This window comes from Hermetia illucens, chromosome 2 (genome assembly GCF_905115235.1).
Source record: "Hermetia illucens chromosome 2, iHerIll2.2.curated.20191125, whole genome shotgun sequence".
Classification (NCBI taxonomy): domain Eukaryota; kingdom Metazoa; phylum Arthropoda; class Insecta; order Diptera; family Stratiomyidae; genus Hermetia; species Hermetia illucens.
The window spans coordinates 85,742,902-85,759,332 of record NC_051850.1 but is presented as its reverse complement, the minus strand read 5'-3'; the positions used below and the strand labels follow the sequence as shown (position 1 = coordinate 85,759,332).

The window sequence follows — 16,431 nt, the reverse complement described above, 5'->3', positions numbered from 1 at the left end:
TGTTCCGGAAGGCGACTTAATGATATAAATTGCCTGTGTTCGATCGTATGCATATTGGAGACTTTATCTTAGTAAATGACAAACTCAAATCCAAAAATAAGTAAATAATAAAAGATTAAGTTTTGTAATTTTTTTCAGATAATAGAGGCTCAACAAGAAAGGAATGACAAAGTGACGTTAAAAACCAAATTTATTCTATATTTTTGTCTCATTTTGCTCTGGAAATACAACGTAACTTCTACTTAAGCGTATATTGATATGATGTCTATAGTATGGTCTCAGAGAACGTTTACGTTTTTCTATATGTAATATGTATGTTAAAATGTAGCTTCAATTCCATGGAAAATTCGTTCATATCTGATTTTCTCATTTACGTTTTAAACCGGAATAAGTAGATTATGTACAGTGAACATCGTATTAAACTTTATGATTTACATCAGTTTCATTGGAAACATATCGCACATATTAAATTATCCTTCACCTGTTTTTTCGGAATGAGCTACCAATACTCTTTTCAATCCCAACTTTGAAATCATATTCAAACAATTCTTTTCGCTTCAAGAAAAGGAACGCAAAAGTATTACAAGCTATGGTAACAACATAACAACACATCCTGTGAAATTAATCTTACATAAAAAGCTGCCCTCCTCTGTCGTCCTTTGGGGTAACAAGCGGCAGCGGAAGGCATTGCTTTCCGTTTTTCCTAACGATCGTGAAATTTCAGTTGTTGCGCTCTAAAATTTCCTTAGGGATACAACCTCCTACCTGATACAGTTGAATATGAATGATGAACGGTATTGCAGTGCTGCCAGAGGTAGCAGCAGGACACTTAAAACTACAGGTGAGGTATGCGTAATGACTCGGGACGAGCTTCCGTGATGCAGTTCAGCAAAACTTTCACCTGTAACGAGAAATATTCGTTAAAAAACAATGCACACTACTGTGGAAGGGAAATAGCAATTGTGTGTAGTAGCAAAAACTATCTAGGTTGCTCTAGGAATACGAAATTCGATGTATCCTGTGAATTTTAAGTGTCTGTAGTTTGTAATTTTATGTGCAGGACGATACTCGCAATGTAAAAGCTCCAAATAATAGATTTGAGTCTGAAACAGCCTTCAGACATAATTTCTCTCCAACTTGTTTTTTGGAAATAACGAAATAAGGTAAATACATACATCTAAATCAAGTTCCACTAACTTGGTTAATTTATTTGAATAATAATTGTTTTTAGGATGCTCGTTTTGAAATATAAATAATTGTAGTTGCACGTATATTGTACTTCATTTTGCAGGAAGCCAAGCAAAAACGTCTATCTTTTCTTTATAAATTTCAACTTGTTCATAATGCAGCCAAGGCTACCAGCCGGGCGTCAAGACCTTCAAAGTGGATAACTAGGACCATTGGAAAACAACGACGAACTGTGCTAGCTGGTAGAATATGAAACGTGATCTGTAAGAACCGTTAGAAATAAATTGGGCGCACATTATCCTATAGTTTGCCCTGGCACTTGCAATAGTTTGGAAGTGGACTCCGCATGAATTTATTGAGTAAAACACGACGCTTTGAATGGAAATTTGCGTTTCTCAGCTCTGACATAACAAAAAGGATTCTTTTTGGAGAGAGTAGTGCCAAGGGATAAAGAGTATTATACGACATACAACCAACTGCTCAGCCCATGGATGGACGCCAAAAACCAAGGCTTCACACGAAAAATGCTTTGGTGTTCTCTATCGTTTTTGGCAATGTGGTGGAACCATTAACGCATATTATGCACAAATCAACGAAACTCATGGGAAATTACTTATCCAGAGGACTAGGCAGCAAATTAAACTAGTCCAACGTAACATATTCATCTCCATTACCGCAAGACGTCATTCATTGCCTTTTATAGTTGGTCAACACTCAGAACCGCGGATAGTGATTGTGCCTGTTTCATGGGGATTGGTCGTGTTGCATGAGGCAACCATTCCACTTTTAGACAAGTTGCTCAAGATGATTTTTGCTATCAGATGCTAGGAAAACATTATCTGCATGAAGCAGCGTATGGGGGACTGGGCGTTGGATATCTCGTACGACGGTGCCCATAACAAGAACAAAGAGAAGTGCTGAGAGGGCGCTTCCTTGATGAACACCAACAGAGACACGAAGCGGTTTTGATACAACTGCCATATTTCGAACTTTACTATTAGGATCGTGGTAGAGCAATTAAACCCAGCGCACGAGTTCTTCTGGCACTAAGTGTTGTTGTAAAGCATACCAGATGAGTTCGTGTGGCACACGGTCAAACGCTTTCTCTAGATGCAGAAATGTAATGTAAAGAGAGCGATGCTTCTCACGGTGTTTCTCCATGAGCAACCGCGCAGCGTGTATTGCGTCAGTAGTTCCGCAGTTTTTGACAAATCCGGTTTGATTCACAGTTATTTCAACGATTTCGCGAATACGGTTGTCAAGAATGCGTTCAAAAATCTTCATGGGAAAGTAACCGGATCGGACGGTAATTTGAACATTCTGCTGGACTACCTTTCTTTTTCCATATTGGAACAGTGTTACTTTCTTGCCAATCAGATGGCGTTCTTGCTTCCTGAATAACCCGGTTAAAGAATTCACTGAGCCACAGTGTTGGGTCTCAGCTCTTCACCTTCCAGAGCTTTCCTCGATTTCATTCGTTTCACAGAAAGCAAATTTCTTATGACATATTGTCCTCAGAGGGAGGAGCAAGTAAATGGCATATTTTACGCTCAAAGCTAGAGAGGGACATAGAGTCAAAGGACCCAAGCTGTAGGGCATTGTAGGACCGGCAAAACCTCGGAATCGGAGAGTGAATCTCGAGCTCCGCGAAGAGTACATCAAAAATGTCCGCACTATGTGTGTTGTGAGACGAGGCGATACGGAAAGTAATATCCGAGTTGGCGGAGCAGTCCATCAGTCCATTGCAGAGTTTGAAAAGGGTACACATATCAAGGAAGATACGGGGTTGCTGTAGGGAGGGGAGATTGAGGGTGCGGAGCATGTACCTCCTGTCGTGAATTCAAGCATTTAGCAACAAAGTTGGTAAAGACCAGAAGATTTGAAGCCGTTGATCTATGTTTCCCGACACCAGGCTGCTTTGACAATAAATTGACCGAAGTACGCGATCAACCAGTCGTTGACGTATCTTTCTAGGATTTCGGAGCAAGAGGAGAGAAGAGAAATGGGGCGGTAGTTCACAGCAAGGGAAGGGTCTCCGCTCTTGAGGATAGGAATGATAAGGGTTTCTTTCCAGAGATGGCAAAGCAGCATAGACTTTTGTTGTACATTATACACAGGGGGACGGAAATGTGTTTTATACACAGTTAAGGAGGAAGAGATTAGGAACCCCATCGGGGCCAGGTCCAACATTGGGGTCAAGGTTACTAATGAGGAACTCAACCAAGGAAGGCGTAAGGAGAGGAATGGCTAGAGATTCGAAGCAGTCTGTATTTATGAAAGGTGTAGAGGCTGGAGGGCTCGAAAGAGAAAACACTGAAGAGAAGTGGGTGCAGAGAAGGTCGTAGGATTGTTTTGGGAAGTTGGCAGTGGAGTCAACAAAGCGAAGTTGGATTACGAGAATTGCGAGCGTGAGACCAAAAGGGTTTTAAGTTACCGCGGGCAAGGGCGGCTTCGACGCTCAATAGGTACCTTTTACGCGCTTTTCTGACCATTTACTTTACAGTAGAGCGTATAGCCTTAAAGTGAGCAAGATCGGCGTCATTCTTAGAAGCCCGAAACTTTTTCCGCCATGGTACCTGTTACCGTTTGCCTTTTCACCCACATGACCCTTAAGGTCGCCGGCAATAATAATATAGTCGTCAGCAGGCACGTGACAAGTCTCTTCATCGAGAAGTTGCGTATGCGGTAAAGAAGTGAATAGTGAGATCGGCTGATATAATGGTGAGCTTCATCCACCGATCATCAAATTGTTCGACTTCTTTAATGACATCACAGAAACCCTCTGAGATGGCAATGCTAACACCATATTGAGTGTGTGGACTACCAAAATAGAGAAGTTTCTAGCAATTTTTAACGCGTTCAATGTCGCAGATTTTGGCACCAGACCATCGGATTTCTTGTAAAGCGCAAATATCAATGCGCCTTTTCCAAAGGGCTCTTCCGAGTTCCTCGGTCTTTCCTGGGGGTTAGGGTACCAACATTTAAGGTGCAGACACCTATTGGTTCTGTTCGTTTTATTTGGACTAACTTGATTACGTCCTGGCGCCGTCCATGCATCATGAACCCTTGCCCATTTCTCGACAGGACCGGGGCCCGTCCTGCCGCGACGACTGGGGTGGACGCCCTAGTATTCTTCCGAGGCTCGTGACTCAATACAATCATGTTGTTTCTAACGACGTTGTATGCATTTTCATGGTCGGCCTGAAGCGGGGCCTGTCACCAAGAGAGATCAGGTAGGATTTAGTATAGTAGAATAACTCCAACTATACTCTATTTATCTCTTTCCCTGATCTCAGCATTTTTTTTTTGTTTTACTGAGGATAGTACAGAGTACGTTGCCTCAACACCCTTCTCCTTTATCTGGGCTTGGGACCAGCACGCTATGTTAATAGCTTGGCGGAATTGATTTATACAAAGTTAAAAAAATTCAAAATAGTCAATGATTTCCAATTTGCAAACAACACATCCACAGTGAAATATTAAAGTCATAAATGTTATGCTCATCCTAAATAAATGATCAATTCCTATTATCGCATCCTGATGCTTACACATGTATATATGCATTTGAATATCTCCAAATTATCACGAGCCTAAATTGAATTTGACACAGCTGAGCATAAGGTACGCAATTGACACTAACAGCAACTCATACATACATATGTATATTTATCTGGACTTATATCATCATCATCGACGGCGCAACAACCGGTATCCGGTCTAGGCCTGCCTTAATAAGGAACTCCAGACATCCCGGTTTTGCGCCGAGGTCCACCAATTCGATATCCCTGTGTCCTGATCTACGCCATCTCTCCATCTTAGGCAGGGTCTGCTTCGTCTGCTTTTTCTACCATAGGTATTGCCCTTATAGACTTTCCGGGTTGGATCATCCATACGGATTAAGTGACCCGCCCACCGTAACCTAAAGAGCTGGATTTTATCCACAACCTGACGGTCATGCTATCGCTCATAGATTTCTTCATTGTGTAGGCTACGGAATCGTCCACCCTCATGTAGGGGGCCAAAAACTCTTCGGAGGATACCTCTTTCGAACGCGGCCAAGAGTTTCTTGCCTCTTCTAATCGAAAGTTTTCGAGAAATACATGAGGACTGGCAAAAACATTGTCTTGTACAGGAAGAGCTTTGACCCTATGGTGAGACGTTTCGAGCGGAACAGTTTTTGTAAGCTGAAACAGGGTCTGTTGGCTGACATCATCCGTGAGCGGCTTTAAAGTCGATGAATAGACGGTGCAACTGTTGTCCATTTTCCAACAGTTTTTCTATCGTTTGCCGCAGAGAGAAAATCTGATCTGTTGCTGATTTGCCTGGAGTGAAGCCTCTTTGGTATGGGCCAATGATGTTCTGGGCGTATTGGGCTATCTGGCCTAGCAAGATAGAGGAGAAGATCTTATAGATGGTACTCAGCAACGTGATACCTCTATAATTGCTGCATTGTGTGATATCTCCCTTTTTATGTCTGAGACAAATAATGCCTCGTTGCCAATCGTCAGGCATCGATTTGCTGTCCCATACCTTGAGCACAAGTTGATGAACCACGTGGTTGAACCGGTCCCCTCAATATTTAACCAATTCGGCTGTAATTCCATCGGCTCCTGGCGACTTATGATTTTTTAGCCGATGAATTGCACGGACTCTTTCTCCTAAACTTGGTGGTGGCAGTATTTGTCCGTCGTCTTCAGTTGGCGGGACCTCCAACTCGCCGATGTTCTGGTTGTTCAGTAGCTCATCAAAGTACTCAACCGATCGCTCCGGTGTGCCCATTCTGTCGGAAATCAGATTTCCCTCTTTGTCTCGGCAGGATGAGCATCGAGGTGTATTAGGCTTCATCCTGCTGATTTGTTGATAAAACTTGCGCGCCTGGTGCGGTTGCTCCCTGTGCTTTTCTAGTTCACAGTCTTGTTGGTTCTTATATATGTTTATATTATACATACATTTTAAAATAAGATGTTTACATGATAGATAAGTGCACTTTATATAATGTCATAGACGCCTTAGATTAGAATCAATTCTTATAAAATACGAATATTTTCCCGCACTAACTTCGATTTCCCTCTAACTTTTCCGAATTATGCCTTATGCCTACCACTTATACTGATATTTTCGGGTAAATTTCTGAAATAGAGTAAGATGCTGTCATTAACTTTATTTCAGCAGATATTAGAATGGCCTGTATTCTGAGACCTAGATTGTGACTTTTGCCAGATTTTTCGCAAGTCGAAAAGTCGGAGGATGCCTCGCTTTGAGAACCTAAACGAGACGACTTTTCATGGCACATATTTTCAGCCCTATCTCCCTGATATTGCACCCAGTATTAAAATGTGACCAGCTTTGAAAATGACTAATTGAGTCCTTTCATTTGATACCCCATGCGACTATATACCGTGACAGAAAGAACACAGAAGAGTCTTAACTAATCTGGGTGTTGAGATAAATGCTTTTCCACATTTTAGACAAGCTAGTGCTAATGTATCGGGCAACATCAAGTTCAGTGCCACCGTCGGCAGAAATCACGCTTCCTAGATACTACATATATACAAATTGATCGACACTCTAGATATTCTGTCCATTAATACAAATAGGGGGAGAGTGATGACCCGTCAGACTGAGAATCTTCGCCTTGTTATTGTTTATCTTCCAACCAACTGCCTCTCTTTCCAAATCTGGTGGCATTTCGCCAAGGTCGATAAGAGAGCAAACAAATGTCGTCAACACAATCGAGTGTTTGAGGAAAGATATCATTGTCCATTGAATTTCTCCATGTCCTCCCAACAAGACAGCATAGAGAGCATCATCGGTAGCAAGAAGAAATATTATCGGTGATAGGAGGGACCTCAAAATCTTCAAAGATTTTGCCTCGTTGCAGGACGTGACATTTTGCGCCATCTAAAAGACATATTTAGATAATAACTATTAGTTTCTCTGGAATGTCTCCCCTGGGAAGAGCACCCCGGATACACTCCCTGTTCACACTATCGAAAGCTTTCTCGAAATCGATGAAGAGCATGTGCACCGAAAATCAAAATTCCGCGCACTATTACAAAATGATCCATAGAGTATAGATGTTGTCAATACAGGAGGATCTCGAGCGGAAACCAGCCTGTTCTCTGTTGATCAAGCTTTCCAGGTGTTCTTTAGTGCGTTCTAGGATTATTTTAGCTACGACGGCAGGGATCAGGCAGATATCCCTCCGATTGTCATTGTCATACTCAAAACAGGTTTACTTCTAACACTCTCTGAGAAAGGTTTCGGGTTCCCAAGGTTTTCATACGAGTGGAGGTAGCAGATCTACAGTAGCTACAGGCGCAGCGATGAATAACTCTGCGGAGAAACCGTCAACCCTTGCGATATTCCACCGTTTGAATGCATTGATGACCGAAGTTATTTCCTTTCTGCATGTAGGAACAGTCGCTATCTGCAAATTGTTGGTACTAGTCATTTCAGCCACAAGAGGAAGAACGTCGCCGGATGTGATACGGCTAAGAACCATGGTGAAGTATTCTTTCCACCTTTTCAATTGTTCATTATCATGGATGAGAAGTCGATCCTGGTCGTCCTTTGCCGTTCTTTGGACAGTCGAAAGAGATTTGCGTCCGCACGCAAGCTCTTTCATAATGCAATGAAATAATTGCAATCTGCGGGAAGGTTGAGATTGGACTTAGTGGGTTGCAGCTCCCCACCCTTTGAGAGGTGCCGGATGCAACACGCAAACAAACGAAAGCGACCATCAGATTGTGATTTATTTCGAGGCCGACATTAGCGCCTTTCTTGCTACCCAGATCCATTAGACATCTCCTAAATCTACTGCTGATCGCAACGTGGTCAATCTGATTGGTCGTATGGCGTAGGTTAGTTGAATCCTCACTGAACTTATGGCAGGCTCTGTGGTCGAACAATGTGCCACCAATGACGAGACGGTGTAAGTTTCAGAATTCCACGAAATTGGAATCTTTAAGTTAGAAGTCTGGCAGAAACCGGTCAAGAAAGCGTGATTTGCTGCAGCCGTCAAACGCAACCCGACACCGGATTCGCGTCTGCTACCGCTTGGTTTCCCAAAGTACAAAAGCACATTGCCGCAAGAGGGACTTCGCTTAGGTCGAGAATGTCCAGGTTATATCGTTGAAATTCCCGGTCAAATTGAAGAAAGCAAGCATTCTGAGGACTCTCGCTCGTCCTCGAGGAGCGTGCGCACATTCCTCCTGCTACCTTGAATAACCACCTTTTTTCGCAATTCTTGCTGTGCTGAAATTCCCGTTTTTGACTAAAATTTAGCGGGAATGGAATGGGGGGGGAATGGAAATAATGAAGTTGCCATCGTGGCCTAAACTGCGTGGATTGTATTTAATTCTCTTAAGGCTTTTTCGATATGTTGGGCTTTTCGCACAGGTTCGTTCGATCAAGAATGTAGCAGGTCCGAAAAAAATGTAGCAAAATTATTTCATTCTTGCAACACTCTTGTCGAATTCTCCAATATTACATTACTTTTAAGTTTCATTGGAAGCACATCCTCGCGTGGATATTTTTTTAAAAATATCTTATTTTATAGTGTCCGAATAGCTGAGTGGTTAGACCACCAAGGTTGCCGTATGGAAGGTCCCGGTTCAAATTTTGCTGGTGGCAGTGTATCATGATTTGACGACGGATACCAGTCGACTCAGTTGTGAATGGGTACTTGAGTCAAGTCGGGGTAATAGTCTCGGGCGAGCTCAATGCTGGCCACATGGCGTCCTACAGTGTACTGTCGTGTACCGTTACGGTCTTGAATGAAGTGCTCTACCACACTTCAAAGCCCTGATCCAATTGGATTGCTGCGTCAACGGTTTTATTATCTTTAGTTTATGAACAGCCTGCACAAAAGCATCAAGCTCTCATAACACCTTTTCATGTGATATGCATGTTGCTCGTACCAATTTGGTTCCTATGGTTCATTTCAACTTGGGATAGAATCCAAGGACCGACAAATTTGTTACAATCCGTTTAACATCAACTAATATCAAGGGGGGGGGGGGGGGCGGGGAACTAATCGAGAACATGTTTTGAGGGCAACCACATTATTACCACACACGTGCATTCTTCACATGGAATATTACTGGAATTGAATTTCGATTCATTATCTGCCAATTTTACAAGGTTTTAATTAGTTTTATCTGCCTGAAATACTAATTTAATTCTGTGAAAATCAAACCGCGCAATTCTGATAGACCCATTAAAAAATGTAAAACCGTGCCTTGCGGCGTTTGGCACATTTAACAATGATAGGCAGCAGGTTAGGTGGTAAAATAAATTTAATTATAAACGCTGTTCAATGGCAGGCCGTAATGTTATTTTCAATTTCCCGTATACACACCCAATCGCCTGGTTCCAGGAATGTTCCGGGATTAGTAGAACACTGCGGCATACGCTACTTGAGTTACTCTGATTGAAGTTTCATTAACGCACTAATCTGGTAATCGAGTGGAATTTCATGTAAATTAACTCGGGATGGCATGGCTCAGTAAGTGTACACTCCGGTGCTGGAGAGTTTCCATCCTGAAATTACAGGCAATGTGCTGCTGGAGTCTGAAGTGTTAATTATCCGATCAATTTCAAACTTCACGCAACCCGGAAGGAGACTCAGTATTATCCTGGTGCCATAGGCAGAGCCTTGGAGCCAGCAGTCAATGGAGAAGCCCTGACTAAAATATTGAAAGATAAATTAACAACAAGTGATGTGGGATTAACAAGTCTCATTCAGATCCTTATTACTAGATTTACTGACACTTAACAGCGATACGCCCGCATTAGAAATGCTTTTTGGAAAACCGCTTGGATTGATTGAGGGAAATGTTCAGAAGTTCAGAAAGTCAGCACCATGCATCAATAAATAAACGTGATGGATATTTAAAGTTGGGGTAAATATTGGCGTCTACGTTGAAGTCTACACAAAAACCTTCATGTACATATGTATGTATATCCATCACGTGTACCTACATACTATGTATGCATATAAACGTCATTCCGTAAGTTTAAAAATAGAACTTTGCATACAAATTCATATGTTGCTAGCATTGGGTTCAAAGGTTAACTTATAAAGAAATATCACTTTTGATAGATGGTATATCGCCAATCGGACGTCAGTCCCAGTCTCAATTAAATGTGCTTGAAAGAGAATAGTTTTCCATGCAAAAATTTTCTTATTGCCCACAGATGAAATTATTAATTACATCTCTACCCAACCCTTTCAGACGGTTAAAGGCCGACATTTGTAGGGGCATCCTGGGAATCCTTCTTTATAGACATGAGCGTAGTGAAATGGAAGCTCACTAAAAGTTCTGGAATTTCTTAATGCCTTGGAAACGAACTGACCTTTCGGCAGCCACTTTTGGTTCCCTTATCAGTTTATGATTAGATTATGGAATATGCGAACACTTCTCGACGACGATATTTAGGCAACGAAAGGGGGGCCAACATCCATATCAAGAGAAATCATCTTTTGACGGTCACTTGCATTCGCTTGCATGTCACGCCCGCATTATCTTGCAGAACAGAGAAGCCTCGAAACTGAAGACGCGTCGCTTTCGGGACTGAGGTGCGCTCCGTAGTGGGAAAACTATCTTGCTGAGCAGAGGGCAAATATCCTGGACAGTTCGCCGGAAAATATCACCATCAAAAGCGCTTGACTTCCGTTAACTCAATGAATCCCGCGAAGTGTACCGCGGCGTACGTCGTTACAATAGAGAATTTATTATTACGCTAGTCAAGGAAGTAGAAGCTCCGCAAATAATAATGACTTCAATATTGCATGCCGCATCAGGAAACAATTTCAAGGTATATTTCGCTCTCTTCTCTCTTTCAGAGAGATTTCTAGCTGCAGGGTTGGAGAGCTGCTTTCCTTCGTGAATGCTACTGGTTGGCTCTGAAGATCCGAGCCGGCTGAACTCTGTTTTCCTGCTCCCATAACGACAGTCACGGGTCTTAGGAGTTTGTGGCATCAAAACGGCGCACCAAAGCGCTAATTGGGCTCCTCGGAGCGGCCACTAATACCTACCTACCTACCTACATATCCAGCACTTATATTGAATACTGCTGGTTTAATGTACAAATATATCGATTCGAATTAGGCCCTACCCCAAAGCTCCAGCATATGCATACCTATGTCTGTCTCTAATAATTGATATTCATATATGAACGATTAAAAACCTCAAACGAAATGTTTCCCTGCGATCCCCCCCCCCCCATTCCGATGAGCTCACTTCGATGTGGTATTGACTAATTGATGTGTTATAATCACGTCGTACACGTTTTCGAATGCATGAAATTCACAGAAGATGTTAAAGTTTCGCATTCTATAACTTTGTTAATAATAGTTGGGCGGTCAAAGGGTAGTATAGGTCCCAGGGCGAAACGTGGATTGGTACCCGCAGATGGAGAAGGAGCCTTTCGCGCTAAAAAACCGGGATAAATTGGAGGTTGGGTAGGGCTAACAACACTACACGGAAAACCGATGTTACGAAGCCACAACAGGAACCTCGGACAGGATGGATTTTAAAACGAGGAACCCGACAACGGAATAACGATTTGCGCATTCTCACATGCAACTTGCGTTCCCTGTACAGACCGTATGCTGCTCAGCAGCTAGCCCTACCCTGTCCCAATATAAGGCTGATGTAACAGCGCAGTAAGAGATGCGCTGGACAAGCAGCGGTTTCTTGTAGAAGAGTCATTACACCATACATATATTATAGCGAGCATCCAGTAAAGCATATGCAAGGAGTAGATTTCTTAGTCAGCCAAAAAATGAAACCTATTGTTATCGGCTTTGAAAGCGAAACGCTATGCACTCTGCGTTTGCGAGACAAATTTTAGAAATAAAAGCCTCATAAACGTTCACGCCCCTACCGAGGAGACTGCAGATCCGCAGAAGGATAACTTATAAGAGGCAGTAGAACGAATCCTCAAAGCCTGTCCCAAGTATGATATCAAAATCATACTGGAAGATTTCAACAGTCAAGCCAGTATTCGCGCGATACGTCGGCTCTCATAGCTTACATATAGATACCAATGATAACCGACTGCGGATTATTCAGTTAGCAGTATCGCACGAAATGGTTACTGGAAGTAACTGGTTTGCGCGGAAAGCGGTACACAAACATACGTGGGCCTCTCCAGATGGAACCAACCAAATTGACTACGTGCTGATTGAACACCGCCACCTATCAACATTGATGAATGTCAGAACATGTAGGGGGGCCAATATAGGCTCACTATCTCGTTGGCATAGTGATCCAGGCTTGAATTACAACACCAGCTCAAATACCCTCTGACAATCAGGTGAGAGTGAATATTGAAGCCATTCCGAACACAGCCCTCCGTAACACCTATAATGTGGAAATTTATGCCGCAATAACGGCAACTAATAGATGCCCTGGAGATGAAATATAAACAAATGATCTTCAAAACCACCTGCAGAGCGTTACCATTGATACTGCCACAAACATATTTGGCCCCAATCATATGAAAAGTCGAAGTGGCTGGCTTGACGATGAATGCAAACTAAGAACGGAACGAAAGAATACCGCATATCGAGCAATATTGCATTCACCAAGACCTATCACGAAGTCCGTCGAGCGGAGAAACGGCTTCACATAAGGAAAGAAAGAAGCCTGGGAGAACCAACAGGTCTATGAACTAGAAAAGTACCAGTTGCAACCGCACCAGATGCGGAAGTTTTACCAGTAAGTCAGCAGGATAATGTCTTACCCACCTCGACGCTCATCCTACCGAGACAAAGAGGGAAATTTGATTCCCGACAGAATGGGCATATCTAAGCGATCGGTTGAGTATTTTGATGAATCGCTGAACAACCAAAATATCGGCGAGTTGGTGGTGCTGTCAACTGAAAAGGACGGATAAATGCTGCCACTATCAAGAATAGAAGAAATAGTCCGCGCTTAAAAACCATAAGTCGCCAGGAGCCGATGGAATTACAGCCGAATTGGTTCAATATGAAGACGACCAACTACACTAAGTGGTTCATCAACTGATGTTCAAGGTGTGGGATAGCGGACCAATGCCTGACGAATGGCAATGGGGCACTATCTGTCCCATTCATAAAAAGGGCATATCACGCAGTGCAGCAATTATAGAGGTATCACGATCCTGAGTACCATCTATAAAATATTCTCCTCTGTCTTGACAGGTCAGATACCAAAGAGGCTTCACTCCAGTCAACCAGGTAAATAAACAACATCAGATTTTCTCTCTGCGGCAAGCGATGGAAAAACTGTTGGAATATGGACATCAGTTGCACTATCTTTTCATCGACTTTAAAGCCGCCTATGATAGCATAGCCACGGTAAAACTGTACACGGCCATGAGAGAGTTCTTTATCCCGACGAAATTAATAAGACTAACTTAGCTGACCCTAACCAATATGCTAGATAAAAGCAGCAGGATCACTCTGAAGACGATTCAACATCAGCAACGGCCTAAGACAAGGGGTGCCCTATCATGCGTCCTCTTTAAGCAGGCCCTGGAGAAAGTGATTCGTGATGCCGATGTAAATGCGAAGGGCACCATCCTCTTCAAGTCCAACCACCATGGGAAGAACAACCCGAGATATACAGAATCACCAAAGCTCCAAAGAATCGCACTGGTCAAACGGGAGGAACAAAGATAGGAGGCTACAATTTTGTGACCGTTGAAAATTTCTCTTATCTAGGGTTAAAAGTCACAACCCATAACAGCTATGACGACGAAATCCGTGCACGGTTGTTGGCTGCCAACAGAGTCTATTTCAGCTTACGAAAACTGTTTGGTCCAAAACGTCTCACCATAGGGTCAAAACTCTTATTGCATAAGACTACGATCTTGCCGGTCCTCATGTATTCCTCGGAAACCTGGGTTCTCGCAAAGTCTATAAGAGCAATATCTATGGTAGAAAAAGAAGACGAGGCAAAGTCTGCTTGAGGTGGAGCGATAGCGTAGATCAAAACGCCAGACCGCTTTTATTGATATTGAATTGGTTGACTTCTGCGCAAAACCGGGGTGTCTGGAGTTTCTTATTAAGGCAGGCGTAGACCGGATACTGGTTTGCGCCCTTAATGATGATGAACAGGGTCTTTCGCGTCAGATTGGAATTCTTTTGGTATGTTACTACCCAATCAAACATTGTGGTATTAACATTATTTATTGTTTGAAATTTCATCTTGATTCTTTCACAAACATTGAGGTGTTGCAATCTGCACAATTTGAATTAAGTGTACTCATGATTGAGCGGTTACCTACCAAACCTGTATATGTAATATTATCGATTGTGGGATCGATAAAGTGTTTATTTCCGAGTCCTAGTTCAGAAAAACTCTGGTTCGCCATTACGCACCTGTTCATTTTCAACTTCTTCTGTTTGATCAGCGTATCAAATTTGGCCTCTATCCATTAGTCCATGCCTCTGGTAAGCGTTTTATGGTTTTGTTCGAGGTTCCGTTGTTTGTTATATTCACATGAATACGTCGCGACAGTACTTGTCTTGGTCATGCCGTTTTTCAAATATTATGAATTCTTCATCTCAATTATGATGATCGTACCCCAGATATGAATACAAAATTCCTTTAATATTAAGTTCCTCGCAGTCACTAACTTAATTCTGTTCACCAAAAGAGTTTAAAAGATCATTTTTTGTTTGATTTGGATTTGTTTCATAAATTGCGAACGTTTTGATTTCTTTCGATATAAGATATATCTATCTTACAATTAAGATCGAAAATTGAACTTATTTTAAGATTTTTTCCTCTTATAAATGTCCTTATGGTTAATGCTGGGACGGAAATGCTCTTTCGTTCCCAAGTCGCAGGTCTGTTGTTTAGAGGAAGCTCCTTCGCGCTGCCCACAATTTTCGCGTTGTATATTTCAGCCTTCTCCCCCTCATTCACTACTTCTATGTGGGTACCAACCATTGTGATGGATTGGGCTAGGTCCCGTCTATTGCCATCAAATTTCCTTCGTCAAAAATATTGACCGGCTGATTCCCGTATCTTGACAATTTCGTAGGTCCCAGGATTCTTCTAAGGCCACTACTAGTCGTGAGGTTAGCTCCACATCCATTTTATTGGTTTTGTGACAAAAATGTACGGTTTTTGTCGGGTCTGTCGGGTGAGTTAGGAGTCGAACTCAGGGGATTATTTGCACACTTGTTTTCTCTTTTTTCCGTTAATCACTGATTTGTGAGATGTGGATTCACTGATTTTTAGTTATGTTCAACTGCCACTATATATTACTGATTTGATAGAAATTGGAAATTGGCAGATTTTTAGGAACTTCCGTTTATCATAATTATTTTTATTAGTTTATTGGTTTTCAACGTTTGGGGTTTTCCCAGCCTCAGGAAATAGTTTTAAGACAGGCTTCTGTTTACTGTCCCCAAACGGAATACAAAATACAATATCAAAATTGCCACATATTGAATTAAACAATTTTAAATTTAACAAATTCCACGTTTCAATGATTCCTTCAGGATTTTGCCCGTCTAGCAAGATCTTACCGACTGCGCCAGTGAGATTACGAAGGGCCAATTTTGAATAAAAAAGTAAATTTATTCGTATACTATAACAACGTGTCTTTTATTATGTTCTTTTGGTGACTCAACATCACAATGTTTTGGGAACTGTCGGATGCAAGTGCATAACGTATTGCAAAGAATTTATGAGTTCTATAGAATCCAAGCAAATGTCGCAACATTGGGATTCATTTAGATATGTAGGAAAGGCTCGGGTGCCTTTGAAGTTTTTGTTACGATACTTTCGTTACGTAGACTCGTATCATTGGATTGCGTAGCACTAGACAAAAACCCGTTCTATAACTTCCATATAAGCACTTATTTTACAATAAATTATACCACCATACTGCATCATTACTTATTATAGGAAATTTAATAATTAATGATTAATTATTTATTTTATTATTTTGTACTACAAATTCTTTTGACCGGCCCCTGTGAAGCTACGAAAACTGCACTCGGCTAGGTACGTTGTCCGCATTGATCAGGCAGGTGAGTGAAAACTACGTGGAGGAGGACCACAGAAGGCGGGAGGATCTAACTGACGCAAATCTGAGGTAAATTTTGAGGCTTTCTTGCTGTTCCTGAACCGAGGCATAAAGTCACTTTTTTCCGTCGTGTCACTGAAGCAGAGATCAAGGGCGAAAGCTGCTTTGAAAATGTTCGCATGACTCGTTACATCCCTTCTGAATATT

General features: G+C 42.0%; 1 protein-coding gene across 1 annotated transcript in view; it reads right to left on the bottom strand.

The window, feature by feature from the left end:
- Positions 1–228: 228 nt before the first annotated feature.
- The window catches only part of LOC119648612, a 472,256-nt gene continuing 456,053 nt past the window's right edge, over positions 229–16,431 (bottom strand). Inside the window, exon 7 of the mRNA XM_038050381.1 lies at positions 229–901. Coding sequence (XP_037906309.1) covers positions 762–901 — 140 coding nt within the window. The 3' untranslated portion in view covers positions 229–761. The remainder of the gene's footprint in view (positions 902–16,431) is intronic.